At 42.9% G+C, this 12,372-nt stretch overlaps 1 protein-coding gene across 3 annotated transcripts in view; it reads left to right on the top strand.

Annotated features, from left to right (window-relative positions):
* The window catches only part of LOC141095289 (allantoinase, mitochondrial-like), a 56,721-nt gene extending 45,779 nt beyond the window's left edge, over positions 1 to 10,942 (top strand). For 2 of the 3 annotated variants that reach the window (XM_073581224.1, XM_073581225.1), the window contains 2 exons: positions 3,885 to 3,917; positions 9,937 to 10,942. In XM_073581224.1, the coding sequence (XP_073437325.1) occupies positions 3,885 to 3,917; positions 9,937 to 10,098 (195 nt within the window). In that variant the 3' untranslated portion in view covers positions 10,099 to 10,942. The remainder of the gene's footprint in view (positions 1 to 3,884; positions 3,918 to 9,936) is intronic. The other variant, XM_073581226.1, reaches the window with a different exon arrangement.
* The last annotated feature ends 1,430 nt before the right edge of the window (positions 10,943 to 12,372 follow it).

The following is a 12,372-nucleotide window of genomic DNA, read 5'->3' as shown; positions in this document are numbered from 1 at the left end:
GGAGACCTCCTGCACTCCCCTGAGTCAGTGTCCCTAACGCTCCTAACGTTCCCTATGCCGGTTCCGCACCGGGCACCGCTCAGGATACCTGTCACCCTAGCACACCCTACACCTATCCCTTGCTAGGGAGCTGGGTGGCGCAGGCACTGGCCCCACCGCTGTACTAATACACACTAAGGAAAAACACAAACAGGGAAACACCACTTAGCTTTACTCTGTTGCTCTTGCTCCTGGCAACAGAGTCCACCACCAGAATTCAGCTCTCCTCCTGAATTGCTGCCACCAAGCTCTGTCAGAGTTACAAGGAAATCCCCTATGACTCCTTCCACAACAGGGCTAAGACAGTGCTGCAAGCAACGCTCTCCAGCTCCTTCCTCCACCAAGGATGGTTGAAATGAACACTATCACCAGCACTGATTGCAACACCTGTGACTCTTTTATAGCAGAGCCACACCTGCATTATAATCATGTGCACTTAACTAAAGAAACAAGAGTGCAATGACGCTCACCACCACCGAGGGCAAACTTAGAACAAACCACACCACAGTGCAATAATCCTAATGGCCACCAGGGGCAAAAACCAAACCTAAGCACAGCTTTAGAAAAAAGGGTTACCTGTGCTTTTTATCAGTCCTGATCCAGCATGGATCATGACAGTGCCCTCCCCTTAATGAGGGGCCTCCGGACCCTCAAGACCGCTCCTCATCAGGGAACCACCTACAGCGGGGACGCCCAGACCCAGAGTTCACCCCAGCAACTACCTGCACGTCAGGTTGATGACAAACGAGCCCGCTGGTATTGGCAACGTATGTTCTGGAGGCACCACACATCTCCGAAGCGCTGACCTGGGGAACGAGTTGTGTATGTGTATGTTTGGTATGAGCTGGTAACACTCCACAACACACATCCACTGGATGTTTTTTGGTGGCCACCCATACACGCTCATTCACACACAGGTCCGGACCTGAACGTTTATTGCCACTCGCTCGTTTGTCACCATTTGGAGAACTCTTTCTGGGATTGACAACAGAGGCGTCCCCCTGTGTCTCCACACTCACACCCCCGCACTTCACCAAGGGGTACACCACCCTCCAACCCCTTCCACCACGAGGTCTGCGCCTCCCAGGGTTGGCCAATGGCCAGGGTTGAGACTTGCCCCTACTCTGCTGCAGCACATCTGCTGCTCTCACCAGAGAGGAAGGGGTCCGTTGAAGAGAGACGGCAGAGACAGTAGTTCCTAGGCAGCAGCCCTCACACGAGTGCCCCCAGCTGACCACTTCCCTCGCCCGCCAATCTGTTACCGGGTTGTGTCTTTTCAGCCAAGGAAGTTCTAAAACAATAGGTACTGGCATTCCCACCAAGATGTAGCATGACAAGGACTCCTTATGATGTCCTATATGCAGATGGATACTCTCTATGACTTGGGTCAAGCTCCCCTGGCTCAGTGGAGCAGAGTTTATGGCCTGGACGCTTATAGGCTGAGCTAGCGTCCTACACCTCAGACCATGAGTCTGGAAAAAGCGAGCATCCACCAGACTGACTCCTGCTCCACTGTCCACAAGCACCGGTATCACCTCCGGTACCCTGCCAGACAAGACCTCTGCTGACATGGTACCTTGGGAGGGCAAAATTGAGGAAATGTATACTCCCTGGTCGCCTCCCTCCCAGCGACCAGGGGAATGCGGCTTCTCAGATGGCACAGATAATTTGGCGCGCAATGGGCAAGCCTTCAGGACATGACCAGTCTGCCACAGTACAAACATGCCGACACCACTCCCCGAACCGTAGGCAGCTCCGAATACACACTAGCTCCTCCTACTTGCATAGGTTTGTCTGGAGACTTGGCATGAACTGGACAGGCTCTCATAAAATGGCCAGGCTTCCCACAGGAAAAGCATACCCCACCACCACGACGAGCTGCAGACACCCCCTTTTTTGTATCAACAACACCGGGCTGTCTGGGTTCCTCCATCCGCACTGGTGTGTCCTCCTCCCTAGCGAGGACATCAGGGGGCACTTTTTGTATATGTCTTTCCCTAAGGCATCTATCCACCCGGATGGCAAGGGACATGGCGGCCTCCAGCAACCTGGGGCGTCATACTGCACCAGAGTATCCTGCAACTTTGGAGACAAACCCTGTACAAATTGACTCCTAAGTGCAGGGTCATTCCACTGAGTGTTAGTGGCCCATCTCCTAAACTCTGAGCAGTACTCTTCAGCAACCCGGGCTCCTTGTTTACAGATACGGATTCGGGATTCCGCCAGGGCGACACCATCAGGATCCCCATACACAAGCGCCAAAGCCGCAAAAAACTCATCCACGGACACCAATGATGGAGAATCGTCCGGTAGAGAGAAGGCCCAGGATTGGGGATCCCCTTTAAGAAGGGACTTAATGATTCCCACCCGTTGCTCTTCACTCCCTGATGAACGAGGGCGCAGCCTTAAATATAATTTACAGGCTTGTTGAAACACCAAGAATTGATCTCTCCCTCCAGAAAATCTCTGGGCAAAGGCCTGAACTGGGTCCATGGCTCAGCAGAAAAAAAAAAGTTATGGGTTGGTGATAATGTCACAATGACCCGTCCTGTGTGACGCAACCAGCAGGCCGGTAACTAAAACAACAAGAAGCGGCACATGATACAGTCCTGTGTGACACGGCCCGCAGGCCAGTAACTAAAACAACAAGACACGGGGAAAGGGGAAACAGTTACAATGGTGGGCCCTGTGATAGGGAAAGGGGATGTGGAGACCTCCTGCACTCCCCTGAGTCAGTGTCCCTAACGCTCCTAACGTTCCCTATGCCGGTTCCGCACCGGACGCCGCTCAGGATACCTGTCACCCTAGCACACCCTACACCTATCCCTTGCTAGGGAGATGGGTGGTGCAGGCACTGGCCCCACCGCTGTACTAATGCACACTAAGGAAAAACACAAACAGGGAAACACCACTTAGCTTTACCCTGTTGCTCTTGCTCCTGGCAACAGGGTCCACCACCAGAATGCAGCTCTCCTCCTGAATCGCTGCCACCAAGCTCTGTCAGAGCTACAAGGAAATCCCCTATGACTCCTTCCACAACAGGGCTAAGACAGTGCTGCAAGGAACGCTCTCCAGCTCCTTCCTCCACCAAGGATGGTTGAAAGGAACACTATCACCAACACTGGTTGCAACACCTGTGACTCTTTTATAGCAGAGCCACACCTGCATTATAATCATGTGCACTTAACTAAAGAAAAAAGAGTGCAATGATGCTCACCACCACAACCGGGGGCAAACTTAGAACAAACGACACCACAGTGCAATAATCCTAATGGCCACCAGGGGCAAAAACCAAACCTAAGCACAGCTTAAGAAAAAAAGGTTACCTGTGCTTTTTATCAGTCCTGATCCAGCATGGAGCATGACAAGTAATATGTCGGGAATTAGGACGTGCAAAACTGCTATTCTATAGAGCATTTAATATTAATAAAAAATGCAACTAGATGGAAAGACCAGCAACTCCACTAGGCTTTATTACATACACAGCAAACTATTTTTTTTTTTATTAATGAGATTTTTTTATCATTTAGGCCTATTAGAAGCTTACATCTATCTCAAGTATTTACGTAGCCCTTATCTGTCATCTGGAGAAATAGTCCTGTCCCATTCATTATTACCTGTTGACAACCTGCAAAGGACTCTATACACACTGTAACATGAGCAAACAAGGATGGAGTACTCATGGAAAAAGATAGGAACAACAAACTTCTGTCCTGATTGGAAGCACCCAACACTATTACCAGAGGCCCTCCCATTCCTAATATGGGGCTTACTTTGCTCCTTATCTATGCTCCTGATCTATCTGCATGTATATTGTCTTAGTGTAATTCTCGGTTGTTTTCTAGGTGCAAGAGAAGAATATTCATCATAAAAACAAGGTATTAATGTATGACCTTAGTCTCTACCCCAAAATGTCATCTAACAGATTCCTAGACTATGTTATTCATATGCTCTGTGCTGTAGTAAGGCCTCATTCAGGTCTCTATTTTTCAATGCATACAAGAAAAAAAATCATATACTGTAATTTTCCATCTTTGAATTTTCCACAAGCAAAAAAATTTCAAAGCTCCAGCTACCCATTATACATGTGGACATTGGGCACTCAGACCATCCTTATGGAGTCGGTTTCTAACCGTTTGTGCAGGCACATGCACATTTGTGGCCTGCTGGAGGTCATTTTGCAGGGCTCTGGCAGTGCTCCTCCTGTTCCTCCTTGCACAAAGGCAGAGGTAGTGGTCCTGCTGCTGGGTTGTTGCCCTCCTACGCCCCCCTCCACATCTCCTGGTGTACTGGCCTGTCTCCTGGTAGCGCCTCCAGCCTCTGGACACTATGCTGACAGACACAGCAAACCTTCTTGCCACAACTCGCATTGATATGCCATCCTGGATGAGCTGCACTACCTGAGCGACTTGTGTGGGTTGTAGAGTCTGTCTCATGCTACCACGAGTGTAAAAGCACAACCAACATTCAAAAGTGACCAAAACATCAGCCAGAATGCATTGGTACTGAGATGTGGTCTGTGGTCCCCACCTGCAGAACCACTGCTTTATTAAGAGTGTCTTGATAATTGCCAGTAATTTCCATCTGTTGTCTATTCCATTTGCACAACTGCATGTGAAATTGATTGTCAATCAGTGTTGCTTCCTAAGTGGACAGTTTGATTTCACAGAAGTTTGATTTACTTGGCGTTATATTCTGTTGTTTAAGTGTTCCCTTTAATTTTTTGAGCAGTGTATACAGTTGTGGCCAAAAGTATTGACACCCCTGCAATTTTGTCAGATAATACTCAGTTTCTTCCTGAAAATGATTGCAATCACAAATTCTTTGGTATTATTATCTTCATTTAATTTGTCTTAAATGAAAAAACACAAAAGAGAATGAAGCAAAAAGCAAAACATTGATCATTTCACACAAAACTCCAAAAATGGGCCAGATAAAAGTATTGGCAGCCTCAGCCTAATACTTGGTTGCACAACCTTTAGCCAAAATAACTGCGACCAACCGCTTCAGCTAACCATCAAGGAGTTTCTTACAATGCTCTGCTGGAATTTTAGACCATTCTTCTTTGGCAAACTGCTTCAGGTCCCTGATATTAGAAGGGTGCCTTCTCCAAACTGCCATTTTTAGATCTCTCCACAGGTGTTCTATGGGATTCAGGTCTGGACTCATTGCTGGCCACCTTAAAAGTCTCCAGTGCTTTCTCTCAAACCATTTTCTAGTGCTTTTTGAAGTGTGGTTTGGTTATTGTCCTGCTGGAAGACCCATGACCTCTGAGGGAGAGCCAGCTTTCTCACACTGGGCCCTACATTATGCTGCAAAATTTGTTGGTAGTCTTCAGACTTCATAATGCCATGCACACGATCAAGCAGTCCAGTGCCAGAGGCAGCAAAGCAACCCCAAAACATCAGGGAACCTCCGCCATGTTTGACTGTAGGGACCGTGATTTTTTCTTTGAATGTCTCTTTTTTCTCCTGTAAACTCTATGTTGATGCCTTTGCCCAAAAAGCTCTACTTTTGTCTCATCTGACCAGAGAACATTCTTCCAAAACGTTTTAGGCTATTTCAGGTAAGTTTTGGCAAACTCCAGCCTGGCTTTTTTATGTCTCGGGGTAAAAAGTGGGGTCTTCCTGGGTCTCCTACCATACAGTCCCTTTTCATTCAGATGCTGACGGATAGTATGGGTTGACACTGTTGTACCCTCGGACTGCAGGGCAGCTTGAACTTGTTTGGATGTTAGTCGAGGTTCTTTATCCAACATCCGCACAATCTTGCGTTGAAATCTCTTGTCAATTTTTCTTTTCCGTCCACATCTAGGGAGGTTAGCCACAGTGCCATGGGCTTTAAACTTCTTGATGACACTGCGCATGGTAGACACAGGAACATTCAGGTCTTTGGAGATGGACTTGTAGCCTTGAGATTGCTCATGCTTCCTCACAAGTTGGTTTCTCAAGTCCTCAGACAGTTCTTTGGTCTTCTTTCTTTTCTCCATGCTCAATGTGGTACACACAAGGACACAGGACAGAGGTTGAGTCAACTTTAATCCATGTCAACTGGCTGCAAGTGTGATTTAGTTATTGCCAACACCTGTTAGGTGCCACAGGTAAGTTACAGGTGCTGTTAATTACACAAATTAGAGAAGCATCACATGATTTTTCAAACAGTGCCAATACTTTTGTCCACCCTCTTTTTTATGTTTGGTGTGGAATTATATCCAATTTGGCTTTAGGACAATTCTTTTTGTGATTTTTCATGTAAGACAAATTAAATGAAGATAATAATAACAAAGAATTTGTGTTTGCAATAATTTTCAGGAAGAAACTGAGTTTTATCTGACAAAATTGCAGGGGTGTCAATACTTTTGGCCACAACTGTATATATTTGATACCACTGCGTTCAGAATCGCCAGATCTATTAAAATAATAAAATTTAACCCAATTGCTAAACGGCGTAGCGACAAAAAAATTAAAACCGCCAGAATTAAGGTTTTTTTGTTGCAACTACATTGTAATAAAATGCAATAACAGGCAATCAAAGCATTATATCTACACTAAAATGGTATCAATAAAAATGTCAGTTCAGCACACAAAAAATAAGCCCTCATGCAGCACCAAATCACGAAAAATGGAGACACTTCAGGTCTCGGAAAATGGTGCCTCTTTTTTTTTTATTTTTTTACAAATTTTGAATTTTTTTCACCACTTATAAAAAAGAACCTAAACATGTTTGGTGTCTGTGAACTCATAATGACCTTGAGAATCATAATGGCAGGTCAGTTTTAGCATTTAGTGAACATGGTAAAAAGCAAAACAAAAAACAACTGTGGAATTGCACTTTTTTTGCAATTTCACCACACTTGGAATTTTTTTCCCGTTTTCCAGTACACGATATGTTAAAACCAACAGATCATTGAAAAGTACAACTTTCCCCACAAAAGAACAAGAACTCACATGGCCATATTGACTGAAAAATAAAAAAGTTATGGCTCTGGGAAGGAGGGGAGCAAAAAACGTAAACGCAAAACCGGAAAATGGCACTGGGGTTAAGAGGTTAAAATGTTCTCAATAAAAGCTTCAACTCAATCCACAAAAAAGCAAGTTACTGGTAATACAAAGGATCTGGAAAAGTGAAATGGCTCCTCACCTTCCAAAAGAAATCCAGCAAATATTGCACTCCTAAATAATGTCCCCTCCCTTCTGAGCCCACAGTGTACCTAACCACAGTTGGCATCCATGTTTGGAATTTCTGTAGGGAAGAGAGCCCACTTTATTTATGCTTTCAATGTCTCCTGAACCACAAGCTGGGCACAGTGTATGGGCACTACAATGTATGGGCACTACAGCATGTGGGCACTACAACGGCAAACTTGCAATTTTCACTCTGCAACATCCACTGCTGTTTGTTTCTGGAAAACACCCATGGAGCCAAAATTGTCACTACATCTGTGGATAAATACCTAGAGGGTTGTAACTTACAAAATGTGGTCACTTAAGGGGGGATTCTGCTCTTCTAGCACTTAGTGGTTTTGTATATGGAGTTCGCAAACTATTCTACAAAAATTTGTTCTACAAGGGTCAAATAGAGCTCCGTCCCTCCCAAGTCTCGCTGTGTGGCTAAGCAGTACTGTACAGCCACATTTGAGGTATTGCCACGTTTAACAGAAATTGTGTGACGCATTTTGCTGCCATTTTTATTCACTTCCTCATGTGAAAATGTAAAATCTGGGGATAAAACAAAATTGTTGTGATAAAAATGTCATTATTTTTTCTTCAATGCCCAATGGTATAATATTCTGTAACACCTGTGGTGTCAATATGATCACTGCACCCCTAGATGAATTCATTGAGAAGTGTAGTTTGTAAAATGCGGTCACTTATTGAGGGTTTCTGCCATTCTGGCACCTCATGGGCTCTGGCAATGTGACATGGCACCCAGAAACCATAACAACAAAAATTGAGGGGTGCAGCTTTTAAAATGGTGTCACTTTTGTGCATTTTCTGTCACATAGGCCTGTCAAAGTGACTTCAAATGTGATATGGTACCTAAAAAAAAAAATTGGTTTTGTAAATTATATTGGAAAAATTATACATTTCCGATCAAATTTTAACCCTTCTAACTTCCTAACAAAATCAAATTATATTTAAAAAAAAATGATGCAGATGTAAAGTAGACATGTGGTAAATGTTATTTATTAACCATTTTTGTGTGATATACAGTAACTATCTGGTTTAAGGGCATAAAAATTAAAAGTTTAAAAATTGCAAAATTGTACAACCCTTGTATAATCAAGAAACATGATTGTGTAATAGTTTGAAAGATAAAACATTCAATGTCTTTATTACCACAAAGAGCTGCTCCATCAGCGAGAAATCATATTTTGAAGTTATGTCCGGCAGTGCATTGAGGCGTGATGATGCTCTCCTAGCTTCTCATTTACGAACTATCAACACCTTCCTAAGGCTGATTGAATGGCTGTTTTCAAAGATACAGGGCCACTGACCTGTCAGTCAGCCAGGAAAGAGTGCTGCTAGATAGAAAATGATGTGAGATAAAGGTTTCTGACAGGCTCCCTTGAGGTTTACAGGTTATCAATAGGTCTGAGATCCTTGAATCTCCAAACTGGCCACACTATGGCTCAGTGGTTAGCACTGTTGTTTTACAGTGCTGGGATCATATTTGCATGAGTTTCCATCGAGTACTGCAGTATACTCCTACACTCCAAATACATGGTGATAGGGAATCTAGATTGTTTGGCCCAATAGGGACAGCAGTGACAATATCTGTATGGCAATGTGGAATATGATGGCGCTATATAAGTAAGCATGATAAATAACTAGATATAACTAAGGCTGGGTTCACACAAGCATATTTCATGATCAGTATACAGACCATAATGCCCAGACTTACAGTGGGTCTCCGGAAGTGAGCTTACCACCTCATAGACACTTGGTATTGTTTTCTGTAAACGGACCATGAAATACGCTTTTATGAACTTGGCCTGAGGGTGGAATGGGACTGTACATGGTCACTTAAATGCCATGACTGGAGTTAGAATAATACAGTTAGGTCCATATATATTTGGACAGAGACAACATTTTTCTAATTTTGGTTCTAGACATTACCACAATGAATTTTAAACAAAACAATTCAGATGCAGTTGAAGTTCAGACTTTCAGCTTTCATTTGAGGGTATCCACATTAAAGGTGAATGAAGGGTTCAGGAGTTTCAGCTCCTTAACATGTGCCACCCTGTTTTTAAAGGGACCAAAAGTAATTGGACAATTGACTCCAAGGCTATTTCATGGACAGGTGTGGGCAATCCCTTTGTTATGTCATTCTCAATTAAGCAGATAAAAGGCCTGGAGTTGATTTGAGGTGTGGTGCTTGCATTTGGAAGGTTTTGCTGTGAAGGAAACCAGCGGTCAAAGGAGCTCTCCATGCAGGTGACACAAGCCATCCTTAAGCTGCAAAAACAGAAAAAACCCCTCCGAGAAATTGCTACAACATTAGGAGTGGCAAAATCTACAGTTTGGTACATCCTGAGAGAGAAAGAAAGAAAGCACTGGTGAACTCATCAATGCACATGTTAAGGAGCTGAAACTCCTGAACCCTTCAACCAATTTTAATGTGGATACCCTCAAACGAAAGCTGAAAGTCTGAACTTCAACTGCATCTGAATTGTTTTGTTTAAAATTCATTGTGGTAATGTCTAGAACCAAAATTAGAAAAATGTTGTCTCTGTCCAAATATGTATGGACCTAACTGTAGATGTAAATTGCACCCAGAGAAGAGACCTGAGCAAGCACATCCATTATGGTTCCATTGTCCTAGCCCTGTGATTTTTGTAACCTTAGTGGTCATAAGTCTGTCCAACTCTTATACTGCTTCTGTGTTTTTCAGCTCACACCTTACCTGGGATTCCTACTTTGGGGACAAGTTGTGGCAACTGTTATTCAGGGAACTCTGGTCTATTACAAAGGCAAACATGTCCCCCAACCTACAGGACAGCTGATTCTCATTCACACTGTGGACCTGCAAGAATCTAGTTCGCGATATTACTAAATGAACCACATATAAACTTGTGACTAGTTTATTAGTTGTTGGATCAATTATTGCATGTCCATCTACTTTGTAGTATCCACCATTTCACTATACATTGAGATGCCGACTTCAGAATATCTGTTATATGTTAACATTTGTCTACGCCATCTTCTAACAGTCATTTATCAGCATGGACATTTTGCTTGGTCTGTGATTTCTATCTTCTGGTCAAATGCTGAAAATCTTCAAAGGAATTTTCTAGATTCACAATATTGATGGCTCGTTTTTAGGATAGGCCATCAATATCTGATCATATAGTGTTCAACTCTTGGCAGCCTCACTGATCAACTGTTATCGGCGCCGTCTGAAGTTCTTGGATGTTGCCAGAACAAGGCAGAGCTGCCAAAACTATAGTAGCCGGCTGGGTACTATAGATCCACTCCTAGTACAAGGCCGCGACCACTATAGAAATGACAGAGCTGCTGTGTTCTGGCAACATCCAAGAACTTCAGACGGCGCTGGTGTCAGCGGATTGGCAGGACTGCCAGGTGTCGCACACCCACTGATCAGATATTGATGACCTATCCTAACGATAGGCCATCAAAAACAAAAGTAATGCTCAACCCTTTTAATACTTTGATCTTCTTATACCTCCCAGTGATTTGACCTTAGTAATATCAGCAACATAACCACTTTACCAAAAAATGAATTATTGATCTTAATAAATTGGCCGCTAAGAGTAATCTTGAACCTTATTGTTATCATAAGTCTCTAATGGTAATACATATACTATGTTATCAGTGTTGTACATTATTAAACAGAAATCCAACATATATTAAAAGAATTGTTATAATTTGCACTGTAACCTACAAACGAGGGAATTTCTTTACTACTGATTTACGAAACTAACTCTAAAGATATACAAATTCTTCACTGGATAATTTTGACAAAGCACCGAAACCAATCTGAATCGCTGTCCTCCTGAATAATGGAGTATGTACTAATACAATCCTGATTATGACCTTGTAACACAAAGTTTCATCTTGTGTAATCTCAATAGAGGAAGCACCCACTTTGTCGTTCTCTTTTATATCCTATTGAAAAGTATACAAATTTGTGCTCGGATGTGGACATAGTGTGCACGACAGTTACAATATTGGATAAAAATGATCACAGAGCGTCTAGTTCCTTATGCTGAATGTCATTAGTAAGGTTCAGTGCAGTGTGATCTTCACTGTGAGCAGAGCCCATGCCCCATAAGTACTGGGGGTCACAGTACTGGAGAGATACACATTACAGGTGAAGAAGAAATCTTTGTCCTAAAATTAAGCAGAAAAATAGAAACCCTACCTCATGATGGGAGTCCTCATCCTCACAGATTTGTACACCTGTTGAAGTAGCCATGACAGTGTGTGACTAATCCACACGTGACTACATCTATCAACGTGGAGCACACACGGGGCTTTCGTAATAACAATGGAAAATACAACACTGAAAACTTTCACATGGCCAGCAATAAAGAAAAGCTCTAATGTTACAATGAACAGAGATATAAAAAAACAATTATAGTTTAAATGGGTTTTACTTACCTTTAGCGCACAGAGATATTGTCTTTTTTTTGTTTTATTGCATCAACAATTTTGGTAAAAGTGACAGCAGGACATAGAGCTAAATGGGTAATCAACAATTCTAAAATAATTGAGTATCATTTTTGTAAATTTCTGAGGATATAAAATAAAGCTGACAATATATTTGCATGCACACCCTGTTATCCAGTATGTCTGTAAGTAATATAATTACGGTATTACCAAACTACTACTGCTATGTGGAGTCTGAAAGAAGTTGACCTATTAATAATACAACATGTTTCTCCACTCTTCAACATTGAAATTGCATCAAGGAAAAGATGTGGCATTCTGGAAATTCCAGGATTGATAGACATGTTATTGATATGCAAATCATGAAAAATGGAAACAAATTTTTAAAACCTGACCATTGGGTCTCCAGACCAAGCTCCGGCTACCACTCTATCAAAGACAAACACGGGACTTATCGCTGAAGAGGACAGACCTCCATTCCAGCCTCCAGTGCCATTTTGCGTTGCAGCATGATAGATTTTCAGGGAGATTGCATAAGGTCAATGAGCATGTGGCCAACACCAAGAGATTGCCTTCACCAAGTAATATCACTCCTGTCATTCTAACTGGATTATGGTGTGGGGCGGCATAATGTACAGTATCCAGAACCCTTTATTCCAGATAATCCAACAGCTCGACTTTACATTGATTTGGTCAT

This window comes from Dendrobates tinctorius, unplaced genomic scaffold (assembly GCF_039654945.1).
Source record: "Dendrobates tinctorius isolate UK_male_01 unplaced genomic scaffold, ASM3965494v1 ptg000069l, whole genome shotgun sequence".
Classification (NCBI taxonomy): Eukaryota; Metazoa; Chordata; class Amphibia; order Anura; family Dendrobatidae; genus Dendrobates; species Dendrobates tinctorius.
The sequence above is the reverse complement of the archived record's forward strand: the minus strand, read 5'-3'. Positions and strand labels throughout refer to the sequence as shown.